This window comes from Mytilus trossulus, chromosome 13, assembly GCF_036588685.1.
Source record: "Mytilus trossulus isolate FHL-02 chromosome 13, PNRI_Mtr1.1.1.hap1, whole genome shotgun sequence".
In the NCBI taxonomy this organism is placed as follows: Eukaryota; Metazoa; Mollusca; class Bivalvia; order Mytilida; family Mytilidae; genus Mytilus; species Mytilus trossulus.
The window spans coordinates 28,661,284-28,686,274 of record NC_086385.1 but is presented as its reverse complement, the minus strand read 5'-3'; the positions used below and the strand labels follow the sequence as shown (position 1 = coordinate 28,686,274).

Here is a 24,991-nt window from a genome sequence, read left to right as displayed (position 1 = left end):
CCTTTTCACTTGGATTGTCTGAAGTACTAGATTTATAATACTTGTCTTTAGCATAACTTATTGGAGTATATCTTGGTGTTGTGCTTCCATAGCTTTCAATTGTTTTCTCCGTTTCTTTCCCTTCTCACTTGTTTTGTACAAAGAATGTCGAATTCTGGTAGAATCAATGTTAGTCCACAACCGCTTATTATTGTCACCTACACTGATATTTGCCTTTTCAAAAAGTTTAGTGTTAAAATTAGCCATACCACTGTTGAAATGTCCCACGGCTAGTGCTGTCCCAAGCTGAATTTCTCCTGCACTATGATATTCTCCTTTTGGCAAATAGCTCCATATAACATGATGAAGTGATTCGTTTTGATTTTGAGTCAAACATTTCTCAGCGCCGGTAAGCAGTTTTTCATCAGACAGCTTTTCGAAAACTGGTTTTAGTATTTGGACTACAACTTCAGATAATGGATTTTTTAGGGGTCGGTAGGTTGATGATCCACAGTCTTTGTCAACTTGCCATTTACACCAAGAAGTATTCCCTTCAGGACAAAAGTGATGCATAGGCTTTTCTGATGTGCTGGCATAATGAAATAATATGGCCATTACATTTTGTCTCATTGCATTGACATTACCCTTGTTGTTTCTGATTGCCATCCCGTAAAAGGTTTGGAAACTGTTCATTAATTTGTTTGTAAGTCGACCTTTGCCTGTAAGTTGCTTTCCATCTTCAAGTTTTCTTCCTGAAACATTAAAATTTGAATAAAATGTCATTACTAAATAAATGATTTTAGGGAAATGTATGAGTCTGTGATTTCTTGATCTAAACATGTTGCATATTGACAATTGAAATTTACAGTACATATTTAAATTTAATCCATAATGCAATGAATTGACTAAAAATTGAATGAATATAATATTCAAAACTTTAGTTAATTATATTTATTCAGAACAAGAGCAATTTATAAGTCTATCAAAATATGCAAAAAACAAAAATAAAATGTGCACAATGATGGCTACAAAAGTATATTAGTGTATACTTTTCCTTTGCATAATATAGCAATCATTTAAACCAAAAAATGAATGAAATAAGTTGACAATATAATACTTGCATTTATTATTCGTTATCAGTTATCAATTATCTGGTCAGTTAGGTTTTGTTTGTTCATGATGATAAGGGCGTAATTAGCATAGATGTTCATACAGTTCCCTACTGTGATATACAAGATAGTTTATCTCTTTATAATTTGTCAAACTGAAATCCTATACTTGCAACTTTAGATTTTGATGATTAAAAGGGAGAGGGTAATACAATGTACTGTACCGTACCTTTATACTGATCAACAAGGCGCCTTAGGTGTTTGCCCATTCGCCCTTGTATATGTCCAACACAGTCCTCTTTTGCAAAAATTATGTTAGGGCCATACGGTCTAGAATCTACTACATTTCCATAGGCTGAACTGTCACCATCACCGACATATGTTGTATATTGAAGACTGTGCTTTTCTTCTGAGCGACGGAAAAGTATTACAGCACCTTGTGCCTCCATTGTCTTAGCTGACCCATCATGATTCAATGTGCAATCTTTCTCATGTTCAACAAACCATTGCAAAAAATCCCTAGTATGAGTTTTTCCTTCTCTTTCCCATTTCTTACAAGCCTTGCATTCATTTGATAATGTCACATAATCTAACACCTTTCCTGTGTCAACAGATATAACACTTACAAAGCCGAATCTAGAACTATATCCTACATGTGCCCATGATCCATCGACAGAAACGGAACATTTGCATGCTCCCTCTCCATCCCAACCGGAATTTCTTTTCAATTGCTGAATTTCCTCCGCTGCTTCAGACAGATTTTCCTCTATGATTTCAGTAGCAATTTCTTTCCATGTCTCCGTATGCTTTTTGTAGGGCCCATAATTTACTGGACTTGGTAGATCAAGTATGGAACAAAATTTTAGAAGTGCATTTCTAGATTTTCCCATCATGCGCATTGCTAAAACTGAAAGACGGTTCACATTGTGTATTTTACTAAATTCAAAGTTTCCCTTTTTATCAGTATCAAACACTGTATTTGAATGACACTCATTACATCTAAATGCTAATTTCAAGCAAAGTCCACTTTTGTTGATTTCACTCGCATCAATAACATTTAATTCACCAGTTTTACAAGTACTACAAATAGCAGCCTGGCTAATTTTTTTCTGCAAAATCTTCAACTGTATTAATGCACGACCAGTTACACTTACATCCTCTTGATCGTCACTAGACATATCAGAGTCAGAAATGTTGTCATTGTTGGAATTCACTTCCCATGTTATGTTCATTTCTTTGTCACTCTCATCATCATTATTATCACATGTATCAGCAGCAGCAACAGAAGAAGCAGCAGCAATGTCTTCGACTTCAAATGACTGCTCAAAAGGTGATGTAAGTTTCAGAAAAGAAACACTACTATTTAGATTATTTTCTCTGGAATAAAGACTGCTGTCACTGTTGGTGGTGTCAGATTCAGAAGCATACTCTTCTTGGTTGTAGTAAGAACCTTTGTCAGAGGATTTTAAAGACACTTTTACACTCATATCCATAGTTTTTTTCTTTTTGGAAGATTTTTTCCTTTTATTTTTTTTCCTTTTCATATTTTTTTCCATTTCTCCATTTACTTCCATATTATATAAATTACTTTTGTTGCAATAAATTAGATAAGATCAAACTATTTATCTTGTGGTCAGGGATTAACAGCTGGACACTGGTATCAACAGATGATTGACATACAAGCTCCTCCCAAATGATCATATATTTAGATTAATTACCATGTGCTTTTATTTACATAAGTTAATTATCAATTTACTCCCTATTGTGATATGATAATGACTTTGTGATTTTTACAAACTGTGCAGAATGATATTTACTTCAAAATTATGTGATAAAAAAAATATCTTCAAAAAATCATTGTTAGACTGTAGTGCTACCTTAATAAGGGATCTACCATTTGATTTATGTGTGTGGGGGAGGGGGGGGGGGGTAGGATGAAATTTCAAAAAGGCAGGACAGAAATTTGATTTAAAAAAGGAAGGACATGAGTTTCGATTGAATAAAAGGCAGGATGAGCACATGGACAAAATAGACAGGACCAATTATAGTGAGAAATAAAAATGCAGGACAAAGATTACAACTAAAAAAAATGCAGGACACATTTTTTTATCGTGCCCCCCCCCCCCCCCATAAAAATCAAATGGTAGCTCCTTAAAACCTTGGATGTATGACATTAACTGATATGTATATACCCCTTACATTGTGATACGGCAACTGGTCTACCAAGATAGGAATACTAACCGCATCATATAATTTCAAAAGGAGGTCTCTCGAGAAATCATGCATTGAATTTGCGCTTCAGAATTTTGCAAAATTTTACGAAACTAAATTGAATCTGTAAAAAAAAAATCATCTTATCTGTGAGACGATCGATTTAAAAAAAAAAGAGTACTTCAATGTTGGATTACGTTATACAGCCGAGGTTAGTTTCTTTATCGTCCATTAAGTGCCGACTAGGAGTCCCAGCATCTTTCCGCCTTTTTGGTTTTTGAACTTCTCGGATGGGTAGATGTGTATAGTAATAGTTCTAGGTTTGTTTTTTTTCATCTTGGGTCACAATGCAAAATCACTGGCAGTTCCAGCTCAGATCAACATGGTACTCCTCACTAAGGGTGCTATAAACAGTTTCGTACTAAAAACTAGGGGTTATTCCCCGACTAAAAATAACCATGGAGGGAAACCCCTGTTTATTTACTTACTTGGTGAAAAAGTATCATGTTTTTTGTATTTGATTGTTAAAATTAGTTAATAAGCTTTCAATTAAAACAGGTTGAATGATTGAAATAATTTTAAAAATTATATTAAATATACATGTTTCGAGGGGAGACAACACTGTAAACAGTCTGTTTTTTAAGCAGTGAAAATTGAAAACCTATTTGCAGCCACTGTAGCTCTTTTCGGAGCAGGCGACCGTACCCTGAAACAAGATTTTTTTGAAAGGCCAGGTAAAAACCTACAAAATTCATACAGTTTTGATTATGAAAAATGTGCATGGATCATGTCTTCATGGGTGTGCACATGACCTGATTTCAAGTTTTTTATGTTAAAATTATACCTTTTTTCCCCCATGTTCATTGGATGAAATTTTTATAATAAATTAAAAGTACACATTATTTTTATTTCATTATAAACTAGAGAACATTCTGATTCCAGTGATATCTAGTTTTATACAAGTATCTTTATTAATCAGTCCACCAGTAAGGGTCACATATGCATGTTCCCTCAAAACATGACGTCATAGAAAAAAACTGTTGATTGCACCCTAAATGGATTAAATAAATTAAAGTAGTTCCGGAACGGAATCGATCAATGTTGGGAGTTAAGTTATAACGGTACAACCACGAGACAGGGTTTTACGGGTTGGGGTGCTTTCTGTAAGGTCCGTGTTTTCAAATCCATAAATGGACTGGACTAGGATGGAGAATTGTCTCATTGGAACTCACACCACATCTTTTTATTTATATTGATAGGTTAAAATCCAATTTGTGTGCTTTCTGTGACGTTTTCAAGTTGTGTTATTAAATATCGGCCTAGTGTAGTAGTTCGCAATTCACACTTTAAAGTATTATCGCTGCTGCTGTTGTTTCAGAGCCATATACAAGGTGTTTCCATGTAATGCTGTTACTTCCCCTACAGCTTTTTGTGCTCACTTCCTTCTTGTGAGTGTTTTGTTGCTGTCGCTACTTGAGGATAGAGTGTTGTTGTTGTTGCTGCTGCTTAAAATACTCATATTAAGGTTTTTTTAATAAACTGTTTTCAATGCTCCTGCAACTTGAAAATATTGACAACAGCTGTGAGCAGATGTAAAAATAAAAACAGTTGCTGTAAACAGTTTGAAAAATCTCAGAGCAGCTGTGAGCAACTAAAAAATAATAACCGGGAACAGCTATTGGGCAAATTATAGAGCATTCAGCCCTTTTGATTTTTCTTTAAATTCATAAACATATAAATATAGAAAAAAAAATATCATGCAATGAGTTTGAATGTGATTTACTTTTATCTGATCCTTAAAAGCAGCAACAGCAAAATCATAACTATCCCTAAGCAGCAGCAGCAGCAGCAAAACCGAATAAGAATAAAATGAGCATAAGAGAGAGCTATAAAGGGCCCCAATATGACCATTTTATCACAATTCAAACAGGAAAACCAACGGTCTAATCTATTTTACAAAAAGAGAAACATTTATCAAACATACCAACAAACGTGAAGCACTTTTCCTGACTTAGGACAGGTGCATATAATATATGCAGCGGGTTTGAACGATTTAACAGGCACCAACCTTAACCCAAACCTGATACAGCAGTATAACATTACAAACAGAAAAGACGCACTATAAAATATTAATTGAAAATGGCTTTACTACTCTTAGACTATAAATAATTGAATGTAATATGAAATCGTGTACCAATGTTTGTATGACTGACATATCTGCAAATTTACTTGTCATATGCTGTAATGGCTCTTGCTCTTTCTGCATGAAAGAGAATAAACTTTCAGAAAGCAAAAAAATAATTAAATTTTGCAGCCATCAGCTACATTTTCTTTTATCTGTTTTGACTCCTTATAATTATAAAATTTTGATTTAATTCCTTGCAAAAACTTCTAAGTTTGTTCGATTTCCTGTAGTATGTGCTGCAACGCATCTAAAAAGATTAGAATTGATGACAGGGGACTCTACAAAGATCCTTTAGTAACCTAAATAAATGTTCATAAGTTGACAAATAACATTGCACATTAACATAACAACTGTAAACATACAAATGTCGTCTTCACCGAAAACCTAAATAATCAATTTGGAAAAAAATGTATCAAATATCAACTTAAACTTTTTTGTCGGAGTTATTTCCACGAACACTGTTTTCCTTGTAACTACATAACCTCCGTAGCTGTTAATGAAAGCGACAAACTTATTTTATAAAATTGCTCGTTATATCCGTCTCATGAATTGTCCCATTTTGACCGAAGCAATATAAACTACCCATATGAGAGTTATACCCCTTATGCATTTGATATAAGTGATATGCATTTCTATCTTGTAAACTATAATTGATAGAGACCTAGAATCTTTTGGTTTAAGTCCCTTGGTCTATACAAAAATAAAATAAGGTCAAGGTCAAAGGTCAAGGTCATATTCTAAATTTTGATTTTCACCTATTTTCACTTATTTTCAAAAACCGTATCAGATATCGATACATTATTTTTACTAAATTGATAGTTGAACACGTAAATTTTTAGTGCAAGGGTACGTTGAACGTAAAAGGGAGTTTTCTCCCTTCTTGTACTTAAAAATACGCGTATGGTGATATAACTCATTAACCAAATATAATTAAGACCTATGGTATTTTGATTTGAGGTTCTTTGCTTATGACCGTGCCATTAATCTCAGGGTCATAGCTTATTTTGACCTCTGCTTTTACCCCATATGTATTATTGGAATCAGTGTCAAGTAAATCTTCAAATAGTATCGGAAGTTACATTTTTCAAACCGGAAGTTACAATTTATCTCCATTATTTTAAAAAATATTTTGGAACTTTTGGAATCAGCGTACTATAAGCTATCATTTGACGATTGAAATGACATTTTAATTAATTAGTTTTGATTTAATTCGAACTTCAATTTATAAAGTGTCCACACTACAGTTTAATTCAAATTCTAATGCGAATATTAACCAATTCGTAAATGAAAACGCCTTTCAAATTGAATAATGCGTACAGATAATTGTAGAACTGGGCATGCCCAAAAAGACAATAATCAGAATAATCGGGCATGAACAATTCAGCCAGTTTTATAAGTTCCCAGCACAATTAGAAAAATGCTGCATGCATAGTATTACAAGATTAATTTTAGCAAACATGGCAAAATTATTGAAATTCAAGTGCACAGTTTTGCAACTCCTTGCATGATTATGCATGGCTTTATTTCAAGTGCACGGTTTTACAACTTCTTGCATGATTATGCATGGCTTTTATTCAAGTGCACAGTTTTACAACTGCTTGCATGATTATGCATGGCTTTAATTCAAATGCACAGTTTTACAACTTCTTGCATGATTACTCATGGCCTAAATACTAGTACATAGTTTTACAACTTCTTGCTTTGATTCGAATTAAATGTACGTGTGAACGAAGCATCACAGTGTTATGTACTCTTTCAAAAGAGGGACGAAAGATACCAAACGGACAGTCAAACTCATAGATCTAAAATAAACTTACAACGCCATGGCTTAAAATGAAAAAGACAAACAGACAAACAGTAGTACAGTAGAATAAACAACACGAACCCCACCAAAAACTAGGGGTGATCTCAGGTGCTCCGGAAGGGTAAGCAGATCCAGCACTACATCAACATGCACATATATCTGTTTAAATACCAGTTGACTTAAGTTAGACGATACCGTCTTATCAATACGACATTACTTATATAACTAGTAAATACAACTGCAAACGTAAAACTATGATACCACATAGAATACAGAAAATAAAAAGCAGATATAACAGTACAATATTTAATATGAAAATGAAAATAAAACTATCATCAAAAACAAATTAAGTACATTAAAAACAATACGCAGTAAGGAAAATGACATGAACATGCAAAAAAGCGAAAACAAATTTGTAAGGAAATTGACTTGTTTTGGATTTAAGGGAAAACATCAGCTAACACATGACTGTTGTTTCCTTTTCACTGGAGTAGATAAAAAACCCATTTATAAGGGTTTTGTTCGATTTGCAAACAACCTTTTAAAGAGATCGCCTTGATAGATATAAAAACATCATTATATTGAAGAAAATCATCTATGTAAACAAGATACGTATTACCATTTCAAAGACAAACAACATTTGTTTTCATTTACCCATAGGTTTTGCTATCGCTCGGGGAAAATATCAATATAAATACCACACTTAAAAAAAACCAAATCACGGCTGTGTTAGGAATTATATCCATTCTGTAGTAGAGAATTGATAAGCAGAAGTGGGTTCGTAAACGATAATCAACGAGCGACTTTAATAATGATTTGCTCTGATGAAAAGAGATAGGCCTTGTACGTTAAAAGGGATAAGTGTAATATGTACATGGATATTTATTTGATCAAGGAATTGTACCAATAAGTAATATTTATTCCTTGATTTAATAGTCACCAGTGTTAATATACTCTATTAGATAACAAAAAGACAGAAATACAGTTTATTTACATGCATGGACAGGTATACGCTATAAGAGTGATATTTAAATAATAATGTATATCAGCACTCGTGGTTTTGTGGTATCATGCATAGACTACAGACTTTACTGACGAAAATACGCGCGAGTTCGAACCTTTCATTAGTCACTCGTTTGTGAGAAATAAACATATCGTAAGTTAAAAGTTTGAAGATATACTATAAGTTATCTTAAGTTAGGTGGTCAGTGGATTCTAGAAAAATAATCCACTGTTAGAACAATAGACTGACGTCAGGGAAATGGGTTAATATAGGTCAAATTCCTTAATTTTGTCAACTGTGAAAACCCTATACACACTATGATGTTTCGGCTGTTCTTGTTTATCCCACATATAATGAATTAATGATATACTATCATTCAATTATAAATGTAAAAAAATATTCTTCACTTAAATTTGTTCTTTTTTGTGTTATTTTATTAAATTCCGGGGCCTACACGAAGTCTTTTAAATGCCCGTTGTTTACATTTGAAACCGGATGCATACCTTTAACGTCACCTTGTTTAGTTGCAAAGGACATGAAGGAAAATAACATAATTTCGCGGAATATTCGTTTAATGACTTTTTACATCGAAGTAATAACTGAAGTAGACCGATTAGTTTATTTTGCATCAGAATAGAGATAACTGTATTGTATTCTAAGCTTGGCTTACGTAAAACATAGGATTAACTGCTCAAAATGTAGTTGACCTGGTCGTATAGATAAGAAGGGAGTAAAGCGGAGCCGCCAATTTTATGTATATACATGTAAGCGTCTACACTGAAAGTAGTTATACAGGGAAACGATACATACATGTAGGTCATCATATTAGAATAAACATGTATCGATTGCTTGCTTCTTAACAATACATACTTCGCCAATATATGTAAGAATATTTTTGTTCTAATAAAATACTTACATCTACACACTACGACGTATTTCGCCGACCCTTATCCCAAGGAATATCACGTAATCATTCGTAAAAATTAATGTGCAACACTCAAGTTTCTTCTGTCACAAATGTAACAACATATTTAAAACTAATATTCACGGAAGTTTAGTTGATTTTCTTTTAGCAGGGAAGGTACGTTTGTTTTTTTAACATGGACATTAAGTTGGTTTTTTTTAGCTCACGGAAGTTTAGTCAGAATTTAAATATCTGTTCATGTAAGCATAGCCTCAATTGTGTAACATACACTAAGTTAAAAAAAACCACATAGGTTGCTTGTAGATAAAAAGATAACCACAAATCTTGTAAAGGGTTAACATTAAAGACATTGTGATTTTAAAACTGTGTTTTTAAAATGCATTCAGTAGACAGGATAGAAGTCAATGAAAACAAACGGGCATATAAAACTTAGGTCTAAAAACAAATAGCTTCAGTAGAATTGCACACTGTCATAATTTGGTATGACTTAATGACGGTTGTTTTATCTAAAATACCGCATAAGACGTCATTAGTTAAATAAGGAGTTAAAATTAGTTTTATTTAATAAGCAAAAAGGAGTCGAACATATAACAGTAAACTATGTAAGAATGTTTATATTCATTTTGAATGTTTTTTTTTTACACAAACCACAATTAGTTGATAATCGTGTACATTTGTGTGTATATGAATAATTATAAAATGTTAGCTTGGTAACTCTTTTTCAACATACACATGTAACTTGTCTTTGCCTATTGTATCAAAAGCCTTTTTAGGAATACACCGAATGACTTAAATGTGAGTTCGCCCGAATCTCTATCCAAATTTACATTTAAAAATTAAAAGTAAGTCACATCGTATAACAGGAAGAGATCAAGATGTTAAAAAAAGTGCAGTCAATAGTCGAATATTTATCGTTGTGTTAATCAAAATATATATTACTGCAAAATACGACCGCTTAATCGGCATAACTGTACCATGGCAGAAACGATGTTAAGTAAACTTTTTTTATGAACATCTGTCGATTTCAAAACTGTGCCCATAAAACATACATCATTGAATGAGGTTTCATCTATAATATGTTTGTGCAACCCGAAATCCTTATTAATAACTATACTATAAAATAAATGGAAGTCATGTTATCGACACTTAATTGAGACCTCGTTTTTCGGATTGTAAATGAAGTACTTTCAATACTAATATCTAGTAGGATTTAATCAGTTTTGATATGTTCGAACTTGCGATATACAAAATTATCAAATGTTACGATTGCCACTTTTAGTCATTTTGTTTATGACACAGACTAATATTGGTAACTTTAAACTGTAAGGAAGTTAAAATATAATTAATTAGCAAATACACCTGATACGCACAATAACGCAGTTATTCAATTGGCAAACATAGATTACATCAACGCTTCATTTGTACAAAACCATACGGCATTTCAAATGAATGTATTTAATAATGCTTTTGTATCTGAAAGTATCAAGTATCAAAGTTACTCATGATTTAAGTGTTACACCACAATTTACAAGACGATCAAGTTAAATTTGAAATACTTTACTTCTTTGTATGATATCTGTTTGTTTTTACTTGTAGTTTATATAATGACATTAAAACACGAACAAAAAGATATAAGACCATTATATGATAGACGACGACACGCAAAGAGATAAACAATTATCGTTTGACAAATAGGAAAAAGGTTTATTATTTATACAAACTTCCTTCATTAAGGTAGAACACGCAATCAATGTGGTGGCGAGTTTAATATATAAACTTATCACCATGTAAATGATTAACATGTTTTTTTCATTTTCTTTTTTATCGTTTGTCGTACTAAATTATAATCCTGGTACCTTTGATAACTATTTACACCACTGGGTCGATGCCACTGCTGGTGCACGTTTCGTCCCGAGGGTATCACCAGCCCAGTAGTCAACACTTAAGTGTTTTAGTGTTGACATGAATATCAATAATGTGGTCATTTTTCATAAATTTCTTGTTTACCAAACTTTGAATTTTTTGAAAAACTAAGGATTTTCTTATACTGGCATAGATTACCTTAGCGGTATTTGGCACAACTTTTGGAATTTTGAATCCTCAATGCTCTTCAACTTCGTACTTGTTTGGCTTTATAGATATTTTGATATGAGCGTCACTGATGAGTCTTATGTAGACGAAACGCGCGTCTGGCGTACTAAATTATAATCCTGGTACCTTTGATAATTATTTACACCACTGCTAGTGGACGTTTCGTCCCCGAAGGTATCACATTTGTAATATTTTTGACATATAATTGAAATAATAATATTTAAACTAGTCAACATTTTTAGAAAGCCAGCTGGCAGGTCTCATCAGGATAATTTCAATACTGAGTACTATGATTAGACAATTTATTGTTAATGAACCTTGTACTTGCACTCAGTGACCTATATTTTATTGATCAACTGTTGTGTGAATTGGATAACTGACTTTTCTATTCTCAAGGCTTAAGGGGGGTACTAATAACCTAGACTTAAATCAATTTGGTACGTTTAGTTTTCATAAAATATTGACAAAATATTTACTTTGACCCTTTGAACAAATTTTAAAATTTTAAGATACTTGAACCACACACTTCATTGAATGTATAGCAGTTTCAAAAACACTAAATTTAATCATTGAGAAGCTTAATATTTCCTTAACAATAAAATGTGATTAAAAAGTTCAGCTGATTTTTACAGAGTTATCTCCCTGTAGTGTAATAAACCACCTTCAGAATTTCTTATTTTGTCCTTACAGATGTAGATGAATGCAGGAAGGAATACTCGTGCTCACAATTCTAAACCACAATTCTAAACAGTAAGTTTAACATTTATACTGGGCAGACGAAATTGAAATCTTCATGCTTGACAACAGGCCCATCAGCCCACGATTCTAAAATCTGTATCCAGTTTTAACAATGTATATGTTTTGGAAACCGATAAACAAACATGTAAAATTCTAAACAGTAAGTTTAACATCATACTGATTACTGGGCAGTATAAATTGAAGTCTTCAGACTTTGCCAATGACCCACCAGCCCAAGTTTGTATAGTTTGTACTTGGTCAGTATTAATTTTTACTACATATTTCATGCATTATTAAGATAAATAAAGATTGGCATATAAAAGCTCATATGTGTGGGGAAAACAATGATCGGATGTTTTTGTGCTATTAGAACCCTGCGGACTTTACCATACTGCATGCAATTTGGTATCAAGCTAATACTTTTAATTCATTGTTAGTCATGGTATATCAATTTTCATTTTCATGGGTATTGGTGATTCCACAAATTTCAATGTATGACAAAGTAGAAATTTGCTTTAGTCTAGTATGCAGACTTTGGCAAAACAATGCAATGAAATGTTCATAAAAATAATTTTTTTCCTTAATCCATGAAAATTGATACCCATGAAAATAAATTAATCCCCAGTATTACACAGAATGACCTTGCATGATCATATATTCTGATAATAATCATCTGTCTTCATTTATTTTTAGATGAAAATCGGCCATTTTTAATAGTTGCTAACAGAAACCAGATTCTGAATATGTCCTTTAGTGGCAGTTATCAGAAAATAATTGTCAGTGACAAAGAGAATGCTGTAGCTGTTGATTATGATTTTAGAAGCAAAACAATTTACTGGACAGATATCACCAGTAAAAACAGCTGGATACGACGACTGGACTTTAATAAGCAGTGATGATAATGAGGTAGGATTTAAGTTCAAAGTCCATTTTCCTTCTATTTCTGAAGTGTTGGAAAATCTTTGTACTCAACTTTGGCTTGTTGAACTTATTGATATAGAAAAGTTATGCATTTATCTTTTTTATTTGGGGATGAATTCTTTCAAAATAGGTGCCCATTTGTATAGAAATCGCATAATATTGGTGAAAAAATGTTCGAAGATTGTCTTTTCATCGAACCTCTAATACATGGTGGTACCTAACACTACAGGGAGATAACTCTGTAAAGTCAGCCAAACGTTTAAATTACGTTGTGTTGTAAAGGGAATATCAAGCTTCTCAATGATCAAAATTGGCATTTGTCAAACTGCTATATAACCAGTGTAATTTTTCTGACAAAACGGTTGGTTTAAAAATTATGAAATTTTTATATTTTTGTTAAAGGGTCTAAGTAAATACATTGTCAAACTTTTAAGAAAAATTAAACGAGCCAAATTAATTTTAGTGAAAGTGTTGGGTACCACCTTAAGGGCATACGATACAGTTTTGATCCTGTATTTACAAGTTCATGAAAATTTGCATATAGGCTATTTTTTACCTGATTAAATCAAATATGTAATAAAAAATATACCTTCATGTGCTACTTTTTGAGTAAAATCAGGTCGAAATTTTGTATATTTGCTCAAAATTCAGATTTGCGGCCGTAATTTCTTTTTCGAAAGAAAGCCATATTTTTTTTGTTATAAAAGATAAACACAATTTGTTTTTTGTTAAATAATCGTCAATTTCTGTATTTTATAAGTATCCTAAAAACATATGCATTTTTTATTCAGAAATAACTCATATTTATCAAATATTCATGATTTTAGGAAAAAACGTAATTTTTTGCTCCATGTTTATCAAAATTTAAAAAAATCCTCTATTTACAGTTTTATAAAATTTAGTTCACATAAGCTCCCTGCAAAATGAAACAATTTGTCGTATTGAAAAATAGTGGTCCATGAACTCGTTTTCAATTTAAATCAGTTGGAATGATTAAAATCAGTCGAAAAATGCATCTTTTCCCGATATGTCACAGTTTAATTGACGTCGCGAAAATAACATTTTACGTTAGCAACGTCATTACCTCCCCTGTAACTGTATCGTATGCCCTTAAGGGCATACGATACAGTTACAGGTTAAGGGCATACGATACAGTTACAGGGAAGGTAATGACGTTGCTAACGTAATTTGTTATTTTGGCGACGTCAAACTGTAACATATCGGGAAAAGACGCATTTTTCGACAGATTTTTATCATTTAAACTGATTTAATTTGAAAACAAGTTCATGGACCCCTATTTTTTGAAACGGCATTTGGTTTCATTTTGCAGGGAGATTATGTGACCCAAATTTTATAAAACTGTAAATAGAGGATTTTTTTAAATTGTGATAAAAATGCAGTAAAAAATTACGTTTTTTTCTCAATTCATGAACATTTGATAAAAATGAGTTATTTCTGAATAAAGAATTGCATATTTTTTAAAGATATTTATAAAATACAGAAATTAACGATTATTTAACAAAAAAACAATTTGTTTTTATCTTTTAGAACAAAAAAGTTATGTCTTTCTTTCGAAAAAGAAATTACGGCCACAAATCTGAATTTCGAGCAAATATACAAAATTTCGACCTCATTTTACTAAAAAAGTAGCACATGAAGGTATATTTTTTATTACATATTTGATTTTAATCAGGTAAAAAATAGCCTATATGCAAATTTTCGTGAACTAGTAAATACAGGATCAAAACTGTATCGTATGCCCTTAAGACATAAACAAAAGAAACTTTAACATGGCAAATGTTTCTCTTACCATGGAATGATACCCACATCATAATGTATCCTTGACATTTGAAAACAGTGATATATTACTATGATGTGTTTATTTACCTTTCAGATTGAAACATTGCATGATGCAAGACATGTGAAGAATCCAGATGGCCTGGCAGTGGACTGGCCCGTGGATAGGACAAAATTTATTCTGGTGTAACAAGATTGCTGATACAATAGAAGTGTCTCGTCTGGACGGCAGCTATCGTAAAATCCTTATAGAAGATGGATTACAAGAACCACGAGGTCTAGAGGTGCACCCGTTACGAGGATACTTATTCTACACAGATTGGGGGGACCAGCCACACATATCTAGAGCACACATGGACGGAACCCATATTGAACGTATTATTACCCAGAACCTTGCATGGCCGAATGGATTAACGATTGATTATGTGACGGAGAAAATATTCTGGTCTGATGCAAGTTTGGATTATATTAGTATGGCAGATCTTGATGGCAGCAACCAGTTTGTCGTGATCAATAAAAACTTGCCGCATACCTTCGCTCTAACGACATTCATGGACTACATATTTTGGACCGATTGGGAATCGAAGAGTATTAACAGAGCTCACAAGTTTTCTGGAGAAAATCGTACAACGATTGTTAAAACATCACACAGGCCTATGGATATACAGGTCTATCATAAAATGAGACAGACAAAAGGTAAAAATAGGCTGTTCTATAATTGACTCTATGATTGGGGTAAGTGCTGGGAAGGGGAGTCAGAAGTTACTTCTATTGAAAATTGATGTATGGTTATTTAGAAAAGATAGGCAGAAATAATTATAGGGAATAATCAGTTTTATTTTATGCAAGGTGGGGTAAAAAGAAAAGATATTGTTATCATGTCAGTACAGAAGAACTGACTATTGACTAAATCATCATGTAAAAGCAGGGGCAGATCCAGCCATTTTAAAAAGGGGGGGGGGTCCCAACCCAGAGTAAAGGGGGAGCTCAACCCCTGGAACCCGCCTGGATCCGCCAATAAAAATTATTCTTGAGTAACAAAACATTTAAGAAAATTAATGAAATACTGAATACTTCATGTATTTTTTATTGGACATTTGGGTCATTTTACACATGGCTGTTGTTTCCTTTTCACTGGAGTAGATAAACAACTATTTATAAGGGTTTTGTTCGATTTGCAAACAACCTTTTAAAGAGATTGCCTTGATAGATATAAAAACATCATTATATTGAAGAAAATCATCTATGTAAAAAAGATACGTATTACCATTTCAAAGACAAACAACTTTTGTTTTCATTTACCCATAGGTTTTGCTATCGCTCGGGGAAAATATCAATATGAATACCACACTTAAAAAAAAAACCAAATCACGGCTGTGTTAGGAATTATATCCATTCTGTAGTAGAGAATTGATAAGCAGAAGTGGATTCGTAAACGATAATCAACGAGCGACTTTAATAATGATTTGCTCTGATGAAAAGGGATAGGCCTTGTACGTTAAAAGTGATAAGTGTAATATGTACATGGATATTTATTTTATCAAGGAATTGTACCAATAAGTAATATGTATTCCTTGATTTAATAGTCACCAGTGTTAATATACTCTATTAGATAACAAAAAGACAGAAATACAGTTTATTTACATGCATGGACAGGTATACGCTATAAGAGTGATATTTAAATAATAATGTATATCAGCACTCGTGGTTTTGTGGTATCATGCATAGACTACAGACTTTACTGACGAAAATACGCGCGAGTTCGAACCTTTCATTAGTCACTCGTTTGTGAGAGATAAACATATCGTAAGTTAAAAGTTTGAAGGTATACTATAAGTTATCTTAAGTTAGGTGGTCAGTGGATTCTAGAAAAATAATCCACTGTTAGAACAATAGACTGACGTCAGGGAAATGGGTTAATATAGGACAAATTCCTTAATTTTGTCAACTGTGAAAACCCTATACACACTATGATGTTTCGGCTGTTCTTGTTTATCCCACATATAATGAATTAATGATATACTATCATTCAATTATAAATGTAAAAAAATATTCTTCACTTAAATTTGTTCTTTTTTGTGTTATTTTATTAAGGTCTGGGGCCTACACGAAGTCTTTTAAATGCCCGTTGTTTACATTTGAAACCGGGTGCATACCTTTAACGTCACCTTGTTTAGTTGCCAAGGACATGAAGGAAAATAACATAATTTCGCGGAATATTCGTTTAATGACTTTTTACATCGAAGTAATAACTGAAGTAGACCGATTTGTTTATTTTGCATCAGAATAGAGATAACTGTATTGTATTCTAAGCTTGGCTTACGTAAAACATAGGATTAACTGCTCAAAATTTAGTTGACCTGGTCGTATAAATAAGAAGGGAGTAACGCGGAGCCGCCAATTTTATGTATATACATGTAAGCGTCTACACTGAAAGTAGTTATACAGGAAAACGATACATACATGTAGGTCATCATATTAGAATAAACATGTATCGATTGCTTGCTTCTTAACAATACATACTTCGCCAATATATGTAAGAATATTTTTGTTCTAATAAAATACTTACATCTACACACTACGACGTATTTCGCCGACCCTTATCCCAAGGAATATCACGTAATCATTCGTAAAAATTAATGTGCAACACTCAAGTTTCTTCTGTCACAAATGTAACAACATATTTAAAACTAATATTCACGGAAGTTTAGTTGATTTTCTTTTAGCAGGGAAGGTACGTTTGTTTTTTTAACATGGACATTAAGTTGGTTTTTTTTAGCTCACGGAAGTTTAGTCAGAATTTAAATATCTGTTCATGTAAGCATAGCCTCAATTGTGTAACATACACTAAGTTAAAAAAACACATAGGTTGCTTGTAGATAAAAAGATAACCACAAATCTTGTAAAGGGTTAACATTACAGACATTGTGATTTTAAAACTGTGTTTTTAAAATGCATTCAGTAGACAGGATAGAAGTCAATGAAAACAAACGGGCATATAAAACTTAGGTCTAAAAACAAATAGCTTCAGTAGAATTGCATACTGTCATAATTTGGTATGACTTAATGACGGTTGTTTTATCTAAAATACCGCATAAGACGTCATTAGTTAAATAAGGAGTTAAAATTAGTTTTATTTAATAAGCAAAAAGGAGTCGAACATATAACAGTAAACTATGTAAGAATGTTTATATTCATTTTGAATGTTTTTTTTTACACAAACCACAATTAGTTGATAATCGTGTACATTTGTGTGTATATGAATAATTATAAAATGTTAGCTTGGTAACTCTTTTTCAACATACACATGTAACTTGTCTTTGCCTATTGTATCAAAAGAACTGCCTTTTTAGGAATACACCGAATGACTTAAATGTGAGTTCGCCCGAATCTCTATCCAAATTTACATTTAAAAATTAAAAGTAAGTCACATCGTATAACAGGAAGAGATCAAGATGTTAAAAAAAGTGCAGTCAATAGTCGAATATTTATCGTTGTGTAAATCAAAATATATATTACTGCAAAACACGACCGCTTAATCGGCATAACTGTACCATGGCAGAAACGATGTTAAGTAAACTTTTTTTATGAACATCTGTCGATTTCAAAACTGTGCCCATAAAACATACATCATTGAATGAGCTTTCATCTATAATATGTTTGTGCAACCCGAAATCCTTATTAATAACTATACTATAAAATAAATGGAAGTCATGTTTTCGACACTTAATTGAGACCTCGTTTTTCGGATTGTAAATGAAGTACTTTCAATACTAATATCTAGTAGGATTTAATCAGTTTTGATATGTTCGAACTTGCGATATACAAAATTACCAAATGTTACGATTGCCACTTTTAGTCATTTTGTTTATGACACAGACTAATATTGGTAACTTTAAACTGTAAGGAAGTTAAAATATAATTAATTAGCAAATACACCTGATACGCACAATAACGCAGTTATTCAATTGGCAAACATAGATTACATCAACGCTTCATTTGTACAAAACCATACGGCATTTCAAATGAATGTATTTAATAATGTTTTTGTATCTGAAAGTATCAAGTATCAAAGTTACTCATGATTTAAGTGTTACACCACAATTTACAAGACGATCAAGTTAAATTTGAAATACTTTACTTCTTTGTATGATATCTGTTTGTTTTTACTTGTCGTTTATATAATGACATTAAAACACGAACAAAAAGACCATTATATGATAGACGACGACACGCAAAGAGATAAACAATTATCGTTTGACAAATAGGAAAAAGGTTTATTATTTATACAAACTTCCTTCATTAAGGTAGAACACGCAATCAATGTGGTGGCGAGTTTAATATATAAACTTATCACCATGTAAATGATTAACATGTTTTTTTTCATTTTCTTTTTTATCGTTTGTCGTACTAAATTATAATCCTGGTACCTTTGATAACTATTTACACCACTGGGTCGATGCCACTGCTGGTGCACGTTTCGTCCCCGAGGGTATCACCAGCCCAGTAGTCAACACTTAAGTGTTTTAGTGTTGACATGAATATCAATAATGTGGTCATTTTTCATAAATTTCTTGTTTACCAAACTTTGAATTTTTTGAAAAACTAAGGATTTTCTTATACTGGCATAGATTACCTTAGCGGTATTTGGCACAACTTTTGGAATTTTGAATCCTCAATGCTCTTCAACTTCGTACTTGTTTGGCTTTATAGATATTTTGATATGAGCGTCACTGATGAGTCTTATGTAGACGAAACGCGCGTCTGGCGTACTAAATTATAATCCTGGTACCTTTGATAATTATTTACACCACTGCTAGTGGACGTTTCGTCCCCGAAGGTATCACATTTGTAATATTTTTGACTTATAATTGAAATAATAATATTTAAACGCTAGTCAACATTTTTAGAAAGCCAGCTGGCAGGCCTCATCAGGATAATTTCAATACTGAGTACTATGATTAGACAATTTATTGTTAATGAACCTTGTACTTGCACTCAGTGACCTATATTTTATTGATCAACTGTTGTGTGAATTGGATAACTGACCTTTCTATTCTCAAGGCTTAAGGGGGGTACTAAAAACCTAGACTTAAATCAATTTGGTTCGTAAAATATTGACAAAATATTTACTTTGACCCTTTGAACAAATTTTAGTCATTTTGTTTATGACACAGACTAATATTGGTAACTTTAAACTGTAAGGAAGTTAAAATATAATTAATTAGCAAATACACCTGATACGCACAATAACGCAGTTATTCAATTGGCAAACATAGATTACATGAACGCTTCATTTGTACAAAACCATACGGCATTTCAAATGAATGTATTTAATAATGCTTTTGTATCTGAAAGTATCAAGTATCAAAGTTACTCATGATTTAAGTGTTACACCACAATTTACAAGACGATCAAGTTAAATTTGAAATACTTTACTTCTTTGTATGATATCTGTTTGTTTTTACTTGTCGTTTATATAATGACATTAAAACACGAACAAAAAGATATAAGACCATTATATGATAGACGACGACACGCAAAGAGATAAACAATTATCGTTTGACAAATAGGAAAAAGGTTTATTATTTATACAAACTTCCTTCATTAAGGTAGAACACGCAATCAATGTGGTGGCGAGTTTAATATATAAACTTATCACCATGTAAATGATTAACATGTTTTTTTCATTTTCTTTTTTATCGTTTGTCGTACTAAATTATAATCCTGGTACCTTTGATAACTATTTACACCACTGGGTCGATGCCACTGCTGGTGCACGTTTCGTCCCGAGGGTATCACCAGCCCAGTAGTCAACACTTAAGTGTTTTAGTGTTGACATGAATATCAATAATGTGGTCATTTTTCATAAATTTCTTGTTTACCAAACTTTGAATTTTTTGAAAAACTAAGGATTTTCTTATACTGGCATAGATTACCTTAGCGGTATTTGGCACAACTTTTGGAATTTTGAATCCTCAATGCTCTTCAACTTCGTACTTGTTTGGCTTTATAGATATTTTGATATGAGCGTCACTGATGAGTCTTATGTAGACGAAACGCGCGTCTGGCGTACTAAATTATAATCCTGGTACCTTTGATAATTATTTACACCACTGCTAGTGGACGTTTCGTCCCCGAAGGTATCACATTTGTAATATTTTTGACATATAATTGAAATAATAATATTTAAACTAGTCAACATTTTTAGAAAGCCAGCTGGCAGGTCTCATCAGGATAATTTCAATACTGAGTACTATGATTAGACAATTTATTGTTAATGAACCTTGTACTTGCACTCAGTGACCTATATTTTATTGATCAACTGTTGTGTGAATTGGATAACTGACTTTTCTATTCTCAAGGCTTAAGGGGGGTACTAATAACCTAGACTTAAATCAATTTGGTACGTTTAGTTTTCATAAAATATTGACAAAATATTTACTTTGACCCTTTGAACAAATTTTAAAATTTTAAGATACTTGAACCACACACTTCATTGAATGTATAGCAGTTTCAAAAACACTAAATTTAATCATTGAGAAGCTTAATATTTCCTTAACAATAAAATGTGATTAAAAAGTTCAGCTGATTTTTACAGAGTTATCTCCCTGTAGTGTAATAAACCACCTTCAGAATTTCTTATTTTGTCCTTACAGATGTAGATGAATGCAGGAAGGAATACTCGTGCTCACAATTCTAAACCACAATTCTAAACAGTAAGTTTAACATTTATACTGGGCAGACGAAATTGAAATCTTCATGCTTGACAACAGGCCCATCAGCCCACGATTCTAAAATCTGTATCCAGTTTTAACAATGTATATGTTTTGGAAACCGATAAACAAACATGTAAAATTCTAAACAGTAAGTTTAACATCATACTGATTACTGGGCAGTATAAATTGAAGTCTTCAGACTTTGCCAATGACCCACCAGCCCAAGTTTGTATAGTTTGTACTTGGTCAGTATTAATTTTTACTACATATTTCATGCATTATTAAGATAAATAAAGATTGGCATATAAAAGCTCATATGTGTGGGGAAAACAATGATCGGATGTTTTTGTGCTATTAGAACCCTGCGGACTTTACCATACTGCATGCAATTTGGTATCAAGCTAATACTTTTAATTCATTGTTAGTCATGGTATATCAATTTTCATTTTCATGGGTATTGTTGATTCCACAAATTTCAATGTATGACAAAGTAGAAATTTGCTTTAGTCTAGTATGCAGACTTTGGCAAAACAATGCAATGAAATGTTCATAAAAATAATTTTTTTCCTTAATCCATGAAAATTGATACCCATGAAAATAAATTAATCCCCAGTATTACACAGAATGACCTTGCATGATCATATATTCTGATAATAATCATCTGTCTTCATTTATTTTTAGATGAAAATCGGCCATTTTTAATAGTTGCTAACAGAAACCAGATTCTGAATATGTCCTTTAGTGGCAGTTATCAGAAAATAATTGTCATTGACACAGAGAATGCTGTAGCTGTTGATTATGATTTTAGAAGCAAAACAATTTACTGGACAAATATCACCAGTAAAAACAGCTGGATACGACGACTGGACTTTAATAAGCAGTGATGATAATGAGGTAGGATTTAAGTTCAAAGTCCATTTTCCTTCTTTTTCTGAAGTGTTGGAAAATCTTTGTACTCAACTTTGGCATGTTGCACTTATTGATATAGAAAAGTTATGCATTTATCTTTTTTATTTGGGAATTAATTCTTTCAAAATAGGTGCCCATTTGTATAGATATCGCATAATATTGGTGAAAAAATGTTCGAAGATTGTCTTTTCATCGAACCTCTAATACATGGTGGTACCTAACACTACAGGGAGATAACTCTGTAAAGTCAGCCAAACGTTTAATTACGTTGTGTTGTAAAGGGAATATCAAGCTTCTCAATGATCAAAATTGGCATTTGTCAAACTGCTATATAACCAGTGTAATTTTTCTGACAAAACGGTTGGTTTTAAAATTATGAAATTTTTATATTTTTGTTAAAGGGTCTAAGTAAATACATTGTCAAACTTTTAAGAAAAATTAAACGAGCCAAATTAATTTTAGTGAAAGTGTTGGGTACCACCTTAAGGGCATACGATACAGTTTTGATCCTGTATTTACAAGTTCATGAAAATTTGCATATAGGCTATTTTTTACCTGATTAAATCAAATATGTAATAAAAAATATACCTTCATGTGCTACTTTTTGAGTAAAATCAGGTCGAAATTTTGTATATTTGCTCAAAATTCAGATTTGCGGCCGCAATTTCTTTTTCGAAATTAAAGAAAGCCATATTTTTTTTGTTATAAAAGATAAACACAATTTGTTTTTTGTTAAATAATCGTCAATTTCTGTATTTTATAAGTATCCTAAAAACATATGCATTTTTTATTCAGAAATAACTCATATTTATCAAATATTCATGATTTTAGGAAAAAACGTAATTTTTTGCTCCATGTTTATCAAAATTAAAAAAAAATCCTCTATTTACAGTTTTATAAAATTTAGTTCACATAAGCTCCCTGCAAAATGAAACAATTTGTCGTTTTGAAAAATAGGGGTCCATGAACTCGTTTTCAAATTAAATCAGTTGGAATGATAAAAATCAGTCGAAAATGCATCTTTTCCCGATAAACAAAAGAAACTTTAACATGGCAAATGTTTCTCTTACCATGGAATGATACCCACATCTTAATGTATCCTTGACATTTGAAAACAGTGATATATTACTATGATGTGTTTATTTACCTTTCAGATTGAAACATTGCATGATGCAAGACATGTGAAGAATCCAGATGGCCTGGCAGCCCACTAAACACATAACGTTCAAAGAACGTTGTGGATTGGTTCCTGTAAGGTTATTTCGGACCTTAACGTTACACGAACGTTGTGAGAACGTTAAAATGAAACGTTACAATTGAACGTTCTAGGAACGTTTTGTTTTAACGTTGTGTGGAAGTTTCAGTTTGGTTATGTTACAAATAATACGTTGTAGAAACGTTTAATATTAGTTACTTTTTAACGTTTCTTTACTAACATTCTAAAAACGTTCGAATAATGTTCCTCATTTTTTTTGAAAAAATAATCTTTCCCAAAAAAATAAAAAAAATAGCAAATTAATAGCAAAAAATGCAAGTAAGATGTTTGCCGTCTTGCTTGTTAATCAAACCTTTATTTTGTTTCAGAAAGTGAATGCTGATAGCTTTCATAACTAAAAAACCGACACTGTATCAAGAACAAAATAACTTTTTATTCCTTAAACATATAGATTGATCGAATAAAAGTTAAAATTCATTATTTTCATTATTTATTATAACTTCTTTCATTCAACTTTAATTTGTGAAACATAATTAGTAATTATATACATAATGATATTTGATACAGCCATTATGTTAATCAAGCATATTCTGATTAAGTTGACCTATAGAATGGTGTTGACCAGATGTTAGACAAATTTCAAAGATAGTTGCTATGGTAATTAAGGTTATGGGAAATTATATAATTAAACGAAATTTTAATTGAAGTTTAATTAAAATTCCGTGAAACAATAGTGGTACATAGGTGTTACGTGAGATGAACAGCCTCGTCATGATGTCAGACTTCAGAGTAAATCGATGCAATATTAGGGTGGGAAGGGTGGGCACGTAACACCTATGTACCACTATTGTTTCACGGAATTTTAATTAAACTTCAATTAAAATTTCGTTTAATTATATAATTCCATTTCACAAATATGGTACATAGCTGTCACGTGAGATGTTTAGAGATATTGCATCTATTTATCCGAAAACTACTGGAGATTATAATCAGTAATAAATATACAATAATAAAGTTCTCATACATTTATCTAATCAACATATTTACATTGCATTACTGAGTATCGCATTACAGAAACTGGTGTCTATGGTTACAGGTTTATTATAGAATTTCCGAAAAGTGCATTGATTTGTCCACCCTGCGGTGCGTAATATTGTCGAAAGTGGTAAACCTTTACTACAAGCTTTAGAAACAGACGCTGATCTCACACTGTGAGGTTTAAATGCGGAGCAATCTATACCAGCTGCTATCATAACTGTTTTCATCCATCTGGATATAGAGTCTTTGCTTACACCTTTATACGGTGCTACATAACTTACAAAAAATTTCTTTTCTTTCCCGCGAAATTTTTCAGTCATTTTTATATATAATTTTAAACAAGTTA

General features: G+C 32.1%; 2 protein-coding genes across 2 annotated transcripts; one reads left to right on the top strand and one right to left on the bottom strand.

The window, feature by feature from the left end:
- Positions 1-1,035: 1,035 nt before the first annotated feature.
- On the bottom strand, positions 1,036-2,798 carry LOC134694756 (uncharacterized). Its single transcript, XM_063555808.1, has one exon. The coding sequence runs from the start codon at positions 2,660-2,662 to the stop codon at positions 1,280-1,282; it is 1,383 nt and encodes a 460-aa protein (XP_063411878.1). The 5' UTR covers positions 2,663-2,798; the 3' UTR covers positions 1,036-1,279.
- Positions 2,799-14,900: 12,102 nt separating this feature from the next.
- LOC134694219 (prolow-density lipoprotein receptor-related protein 1-like) lies at positions 14,901-23,605 on the top strand. The gene is made up of 3 exons (XM_063555216.1): positions 14,901-15,459; positions 22,291-22,376; positions 23,546-23,605. Exons 1-3 carry the CDS (start codon positions 14,901-14,903, stop codon positions 23,603-23,605), a joined length of 705 nt encoding a protein of 234 aa, XP_063411286.1.
- Positions 23,606-24,991: the final 1,386 nt, after the last annotated feature.